Genomic DNA, 8,281 nt, shown 5'->3' with positions numbered 1-8,281 from the left:
GAGTTTCTGGGTTTTGGACCTTAAAAAGAGTTAACCTTGTTAAATCAGGCCTGATGTACAATAAACAAATCGGATTAAGTTCATTTGGTGGGATGTATATATATATAAAGCAGTTGAAAAACTTAAAGGAGAGAATAAGAGGCAACAATTAATAGAAAAAGGACAAGCATCAAATGTCACCTTGGTGACCAAATGGCCTCGTGGTTGTCTATGGAGACTTGAGGTATCTTTTATTTCACTCAGTCCAATGCATAACACAGAAATCTTCCAACAAAACAAAAGGTATTTAGAAGAGTGAGTGGAACATCATTTGCAGGCTGCAAATCATACTCCCACTGAGGCAGTAATCTGAAATCCTCAGAGCCCCAACGTTTCTGACTGGAAGCCATCTTCCTGCAAGCGCATGAGACACAGCTCTATAATGGCAACTAAATGAAAGTTGCTTTGGTTTCATTGCCACCTTGTGGTAGATACAGGTAACTGTTTTTATTTGGGCATGAAGTTACTCATGAGAAGCGCATCGACACATTAATATGATGTACTTTTATCTGAAGTATGTTTCAGGTTTCTCGTAAAAGCATTTAAAGATGTTACATAATGTGCGTAAAAGTAATATTTCATCACAGAGCAGTGTTTGATTTCACCTAATTCTCCTTTGTTTTCACAGTGTCTCATCTCCACTCACTTTGTCATTATATATGTCTTCAGGTTAGGACACTCATGATTTATGAGACTCAGCGAGGTCTTGCTCTAGTTTAGCCTTTCCTTTATTCTCATTCTGCCTGCCACTCATGGATCATTACTCTTTCCTCCTCTCAGGCAAGATCACAAAAATCATAAAGCTATTGATTTCTTCCTAAAGTGTCATAAAAACTTAAGAGAATATTACTTTTTTTTTTTTTTTTTTACATTAACGCTGTATGTACATTGTGATAACTTCAAGATTCAGGAAGTGTATTATTAAATTAATAAAAGTGTCATCCTCAAATCTAATTGTGCTTGTACCACAGATTTTAAGCTTCTGATTTTTATTTGGATCTGCACAACGTAAAAAAGAAAGTGGAAAATAAAAACCTTGGATCTATCCAACTAATCCGGATCTGCACCTAAATTGAACAGGTATACGTTGTCTTCTTTGTGAAGCACTTTGTAATGGCTGTTTTAAAAGGTGCTATACAATGAAAGGTCCTTTTGTCATTTTATGATTATTATTACTTCCACAAGGGTATTCAAATAAAATAAATGCTGCTAACAAACACATCTCTAGTTTTTCTCCAATGGGTAAACACCTGTTTGTTCAGAAACAACCCTCTCCCACCTCAAGCACTCTCTGTATCTCTGTATAACACATTACAGGACCATTCAGTTGTCACATGACTGCAGGGCTATGGATCAAGGGTCACATAGTGCAAACAACCTGCACATTAAACACTGTGCTAGTCTGCAGTATGTGACCCTTGATCTAATCAAAGCATATGAAGTTTGTATGGAAAGAAACAGACCTCTATCCATTGTCAGTCACAATGTTGTCTAATGTTCTGACACAAAGTAAATCCTGTTATAAATTGTGAAACTGTCTTCACAAGGGAATATTAAAGGATGCAGTATGATCTAAAAATTGCTAGTCTTGTATATTTCTGTAAGAATCCTGGTAGATTTGCAGAGTCTTAACTTTTGATAGTTATAATATTTTAAGTACAGATAAGGAGCCGGTCTTATTTATTTTCATAATTCCTGGGCTATATCTTTAGGCGACTCAGCATGGGGCCTTCAGGGAAACTGGGTTCCTACCGACCTACTCTGCTTCTTCTTCCTTTATCTGCAGAATTGGCTAACACAAACCTGACCAAACATATTACTTAAGTACTGGAAGCCTTTAAAGCACTAAACATACTCACAGCTCAGAGATGACAAATCATACAAGTTATAATACAGGCTAAAAAAGCAATACAAGGATTTTAAGATGGACTCATTTCATGTGTACTTTGTGGAATATGATCATGCACACCATGTGGTACTCAAACTACAAATTCTCTAGCCTTCTGACTACGTGCAAATTGGTAACAATTAAGCTATTATATATGTAGTAACTTAAAGGTTCAGTGTACAGAATTTAGTGACATCTAGTGGTAAAGTGGCATGATACAGCTGAATACCTCACCTCACCCTTCCAAACATGAAAGAGAACCTGTTAACTTCAGGTGTCTGAACAATTCACAAAGTGTTTTCACATTGAGTAAAGGCTCAAGTGTAGTAAACGTATCAACATGTTTTATATTGCTGCACAGAAACAGAACAGTTGTAATGGATCCATATCTATTTTTATTTAACGACTCATTGATGGCGAGTCTACACCCGCAGCATATTTAAATCAAACAAACTTAGTTTTTTGGCAAACGTGGAATGATCTGCTTCTAACAGGCCAAATGCACAAACATTTACACCATCAACTCAACTTCAAACTGAAATGGACTGAATTAACAGCAGGTGGGTATTTCTTGTGTAAAACATCACCACATCTGCAATATCTGGTTTGAAAAGGTAACGCAACAAAACACACTAATTTTTTAATTCCTTCATGCAGTCAGTCACCCGATGAGCAAATACTTAACCTTTGGCCTGCTGGACATCAGGAGTCATGGCAACATAAAGCAGACCAAGAGAGCAGAGGTGGAGGCTGCTGCTTTTATTTCTCTTGGCTCTAAAAGGTTGATGGAGCTTTAAACCAAATGGTCGACCATGTGCGGACGGGAAAATGTATGAAAATGGCAAGAACGTTTGAATTCGGACACAATTTTCAAGTGATGGGGTCTTTACCACAGGAATCTCAAAGCAGCATAAACAGTCAAGACATCTCGAAAAGTGCATTTTCTCTTAAGTTCTTGGTGGTAATTCACCAAAACTGACGATGTGGCCAAAATTAGCAGATGCTTTATTGAATAGATAAGACATTGTTTTGAATTATGTGTCATTTTAAGTGTAATGATCAAAAGTGTTTTACTGTTCTTGCATATAGAGATGCCAAAAAAAGAAATCTAGTGAGAAATGTATTTACACATTTACAAAGATGCAAATTTGTAAAGTCGATTCTCCCAGGGTGTATGCAACAAACTAAATAATTTCTCTGCCCCAGTGAGAATAATATGGAGGTGGAAACATGATGCACCATCACCGTGCACGCTCACTAGCCACATCACTGTACATTCTCTTCATGCAGGAGGAGGCTGGATTAGACTTTGAATGGATTCATGATGACTGGAAGGGACTGAGTTTGGCTACAGAGATGCGATGATATAAACAAGTCATAAAAAAAAGATAATAAAACTGTTGTGTAGGCTGTTATTTAGCGTCCGTCACCGCCTGTCTCCACTTCCACAGCTCTGCGACGTCCTGAGGGGAAAAACAATAAAAATTAAAAAACATTAAAAAAGGCTGTTCAAATCAAAACCAAATCTGCACAATCAAATAATTGTGTGTATTTATTTCTTCAACAGTGATAAATACATATTTGGTGGCTCCTTGGTGGTAAGATCAACTACATGGTACATTAAGCAGAAAACACTAGATGGTTTCACCACAACTGTGTCTGAGGGATCATGCTTTTAGTTTTAGCAACAACAGAATCAGTGCACGAGTAAAAAAAATAAAAATAAAAAACAATTCTGTAAATTTTTATTTTAATGTCGCTCATGTATCCGTTTTGTTTTATTGCATTGTTGAGGATAATCTGTGGCTTCTCTGGGATTTGTTATCTTTGCACATTTTATGAAGAACCTGTCTGGTGTTGAAAAGTGCTATAGAAATATAATGAAATGAGGAGCGAGGAGCAGTAGTCATGCCAAATATCTTAATGTTAACCAGTGGGTTCCTAATATGTAGGGAAGAAGGGCTCATAAGAGTTTCAAGCTATTTGAACTCCATACTATACCTTGGCATCAGAGACTTTGTAACCGTGTTTCACGAAGTTCTCAAACTTGGGCTGGGCTTTGGGTAATGTCACTCCCTGTAAGAAAACAATTGCAGTTTATGAGCAGATGCACATTCAACACTTTTACAAACAGTAATGAAACAAACTGATTTTTTAAATAAAAAGGGACAAAGACACCAACCTTCTTCACTGCCTCCATCATCTTGGCTTTAATCTCAGGAATTGTGAGAACTGCCTTGGGAGTTGGTGGCGTTTTAGGCGACTTGTTACCTTTACCTTTAGGGGTCTTCTCCTGCTAAGAATGATAACATTTGTTACATAGGACAGAAACTATTCAGTGGATAGGAAGAAGTTCATGTTGTACAAACCGTTACCTGCTTTGCAGCTGGAGTACTGGGTTTTGGACTCTTGCCATTCTGAGCAGGTTTTTTTTGTTTGGCTGGTGTTGACTTGACCTGTAAACAACAACATGCAGCTTTTAATGGGAGCACACTTCAGTTTATTCAGCTGGTACTAAGAGACTGTAAAAGCTGTTCATTTACCTTGACAGGTGATTCTTCTGCCTCGCTCTCCTCATCCTCCTCATCATCATCCTCTTCGTCATCCCTGAAAGAAAGAAAACCCATCAGGGTTAAAAATCACACTCAATAAAATATCAATATCAAACAATATTATAAAAAGTGTATGTTTGAGAAGTTCTCTGAATCTGATGTGGATCATATGTAGGAGGCTGATCTTCAATTAGTAAAAAAAAAAATATAGTTTCACCAACAATTTGAAACAAAAAGGCACAAATTAATCAAGTAGAACCTTGTTTGTTTGTCTTAAAACAGTCGCCTGCTGTTGTGAACACTGACGGCTCTTGATATCGTTAGCCTGCTGGCTTTAAGATGAGCTGAATCAGATTAAGGTTCCAGCAGGAGTGACCTCAACATGCAGTTAAAACATTAAACTGATGCCAGAGGTCTAAGCTGTTCGAACAATATTTAGAAAAAATATATAATAAAAAAATTCTGATGTACATTGTTATAATCACAGACAAAAACTGCATAAGAGAGTTCTTGATCTTCAGATTTTGCCCCCACACCGTGTTTGTAAATGGACTTGACCATCATGTCAATATGTGTAACCCTGACACTCACTCATCATCCTCATCGTCATCTTCCTCCTCAATGTCCATTTTCATCTTTTTCTGGAAGGAGGTAAAACATGAGTTGTGGTCATTTCAACAGTGTCAAATTTGAAACCAAAGCGACAGTGATGATGTAGTAAAGGCTGTAAAACAAACCTGAGACTTGAGTGCAGGAGAGGAAGCAGCTCTCTTCTTTGATGTTGCGACTTCCTCTTCCTCCTCTTCCTCTACATCATCATCATCCTCATCAAAAGACTGATCAGCTTCCATCACTTAAGACACAAAAGATTAGATTAACAGCGAAGAAGAATGGTTTGGATGTGCATGTTCCTATTCACGTCAAACACCCTGACACTCTGGTCACAAATACTCACTGACGAGGTGCTGTCCACTGATGTGGATCGGACCAGAACCTGCCTTGAGACGGAAAACTGCTGGAGGTGTGATTGTGAAACCACCAAGACAAACCTGCAACGAGAATTCAGATTCCTTATTTTTTTTTTAATCAACTTTTTCCAAGTGCATCAAGTTAAAAAGTTTGTTTTGTGCATCTGTATATAAATGCAGCCAAGAAGGTGTTTACTCACGCTGGGGAGGGTGGAGGGCTTCAGTGAAACCAGCGCTGCCTTAATTTTCTGACCCTCTGTGTCTTGTCCTTCCACCTCGACCATGTGAAGTTCGTCTTTGGTGGCGGGGTCCACGCAGGCCTAAAGACGACAAGAGCTGACTGTGATTCTACATTCAGAGCCCATCTGATGATCATCAACTGCTAAAGCAAGCTTCTGAAGTACCACTCTCTCTTTTTGGATCTCACAGTATGTGCATCGTTTGTTGATACATCAGAAACTGGAGAGGTCCTCAGTATAATGATCCATGAGGTGCAACAATACACAACAGTTTCTTAATTTTTGACTGGTCTACAAAAATGTCCATCACAATATTCTAGAGGACAAGACAGGGTCGTTAATATTAAAAATGTCAAAACCCAGAAATCATTTTTAATATAAAATCACAAAAAGCTTTAAATTCTTCTTCAAACTAAGTGGAAAGATAATATTTTGCTGAGTGAATTTACCAATTTGCAAAACAGTTGCAGGTTAATCTTATTGTTAGAGTAATTTCAATCAACTAATTATTATAGCTCCAAAAGTAATTCCAATGGAATACTGCCTCCAATTGTTGACTGATTGGTATTTATGTTTGTAAGCAAGATAACACAAAAACAGCTGAACTGATTTTCATGAAAGTTGGTGGAAGGGTGTGGTATCGGTCAGGGAAGAAATTATTTTTCTATATTTTCAGTTTTCCCAGGGAATAATTTGTGGTTTTAATTAATCTTGATGAAAAACAATCAAGCATATTAAGGGAATTGATATCTATGAGTGTGTGAAACTTAATGCAGGTTGATTGAATTTAAGGGGAGTGTTGAACCTTTGCAGATGTATGCGCTCTACTGAGTCTTTCTAGTATAGTATGATATGGTACTTACCATCCTTAGATCCAGCTGGTGCTCAAAGTCGTCATCCTCGGGATTGAACACCACCTCTTTTCCAGCTTCCAGCACACAGCCTGTTAAAAAGATTTCAAGTAGACAGTTAATGAATGATCACAAAGTGGAGGCATGTGAAGGATAGAATCTGGTGGATTAGTCACTGTGTTAAAAACGTCTCTGCAGGCGAGTGTAAAGTGCTGTATTTTCAATGAACACAGGAGGGCGCTGTGCAAACGACTGATAATGAATATCTCCACATGACCCATAGCAAAAGGAAGTAAGGAGAAACCTCTTTGAAATCATTTCACAGCAAACTATGTCTGTGTGGTAAAAAGTTTAACTGTCTTAAACTGAGGATGCTTCTTAAAAACAAGTTTTTACTGTTATAACAGTGGCAGATAATCACCATTTAATTGTACTCTACCTATACAGTTACACATGTATCTAGTTCAATTCAAAGGAAAGATATCTGTAATGGAAGGACATACAGGTACTATTATAGAATCAGTAAAGAGTACTTTGCTGTATATCAGTGGCAGCTCATGTCCCAAAATACTCCTGCGAGACAGTTGTCAAGATGGAATCCTGATTGACTTGTTACTGAAATTAAATAGTTCACTTTAAACAAGGCTGGGGAAATTATTTTCACATGGCAAATGTTTCAAAAACTAATTCTACATGATATTATGTTCTTTTTCTGCTCTTGCTAAAGCCCTCGTGTGAGGTCAGTGTGGGAGATGATCCGAGCAAACCAATAATCCTGCAGCTGTATTGATGGTTGAACACTTATAGAAAGTGACTGAGAGAATCTCAACGTGGTCCTCACGAGTTTCACCCACGTTGAGATGATTTGAACGTGCCGAGCTAAAAGGTGTCGGCTCGTGCTTCAGCCGGAGCTCAGACTCGATCACTGACACACGCCGGTGAAAGCACAGACACGTGTCTGAAGGCGCGGTGGAGAGAAACGTGTGAAATATCAACAGTGTGGAGCAGAGACGGGCGCCGCCATGTTGATATCGAACACGTGTAAGACCGCGTTGGTGAGCGGGACTCCGAGAACCTGCAGCTTCACTGACACACAGTACTGACGCACACTATTATTACATGTGTTCATATGACAGACATGTTACACAACCACGCGCTGCTACATTTCACGTGGTTTGGTTTGGTTTAGTGTGTGTGTGTGCGTGTCCAGCAGAAGTCACATGAGGACACACACTCTCTAACACTACACACGCGCGCGCGTTATTCTCACCGTAAAGAAACGTCTGTGGCGCCATGGATTCCTCGTCTAACCCGTTCATTGTGGATGTGGCTGTGGGGTCGGTCCGGTGCTGCTCTTCGGAGGTGGAGGACTAACCGACTACTACCACTAGTTACCAGCTTACCACCGACACACGTGTCCCGCCTCCTCTCTTCTCCGGAGTGCAGAGGCCGGAGACTCACAGCGACACCCTGCGGTGCGGCGGTGTGGGAAAAACACTGCACAGTCCAAAGGTGCACTCATGTACTGCAGTATCTGATAGCTTTTTATTATCATATCCATCCATCTATCCATCCATTCATCCATCCATTCATCCGTCTATCAATCTATCTGTCCATCCATCCATTCATCCATTCGTCTATCAATCTATCCATCTATCCGTCCATTCATCCATTCATCCATTCATCTATCCATCCATCCATCCATCCATCCATTCCTACCTCCATCCATCCATCCAACCATCCA

The 8,281-nt window shown here is 39.1% G+C and overlaps 1 protein-coding gene across 2 annotated transcripts; it reads right to left on the bottom strand.

Annotated features, from left to right (window-relative positions):
* Nucleotides 1-2,299: 2,299 nt before the first annotated feature.
* On the bottom strand, nt 2,300-7,976 carry npm1a (nucleophosmin 1a). Of its 2 annotated transcripts, none has more exons than XM_020086097.2 (11): nt 7,808-7,976; nt 6,550-6,629; nt 5,648-5,767; nt 5,435-5,528; nt 5,217-5,332; nt 5,071-5,120; nt 4,471-4,534; nt 4,303-4,383; nt 4,110-4,223; nt 3,929-4,003; nt 2,300-3,390 (listed from the first exon to the last, which is right to left on the bottom strand). In XM_020086097.2, exons 1-11 carry the CDS (start codon nt 7,854-7,856, stop codon nt 3,340-3,342), a joined length of 894 nt encoding a protein of 297 aa, XP_019941656.2. In that variant the 5' UTR covers nt 7,857-7,976; the 3' UTR covers nt 2,300-3,339. The 2 variants fall into 2 exon arrangements, with proteins under 2 accessions (XP_019941656.2, XP_019941657.2); XM_020086098.2 differs by having other exon boundaries at nt 4,110-4,220; nt 7,808-7,974.
* Between the last annotated feature and the right edge of the window lie 305 nt (nt 7,977-8,281).

Source organism: Paralichthys olivaceus, chromosome 15 (genome assembly GCF_024713975.1).
Source record: "Paralichthys olivaceus isolate ysfri-2021 chromosome 15, ASM2471397v2, whole genome shotgun sequence".
NCBI classification, from domain to species: domain Eukaryota; kingdom Metazoa; phylum Chordata; class Actinopteri; order Pleuronectiformes; family Paralichthyidae; genus Paralichthys; species Paralichthys olivaceus.
This window is presented reverse-complemented; position numbering and strand designations above follow the sequence as displayed.

Excerpts from the sequence above, each read along its gene's own strand:
- npm1a (XM_020086097.2), bottom strand. The coding sequence starts at position 7,856 with ATGAACGGGTTAGACGAGGAATCCATGGCGCCACAGACGTTTCTTTAC. Across the intron at positions 5,768-6,549 it reads ACCAGCTGGATCTAAGGATG|GCCTGCGTGGACCCCGCCAC; the intron begins GTAAGTACCATA and ends TGTCGTCTTTAG. Across the intron at positions 4,535-5,070 it reads GATGACGATGAGGATGATGA|GGATGACGAAGAGGATGATG; the intron begins GTGAGTGTCAGG and ends TCTTTCTTTCAG.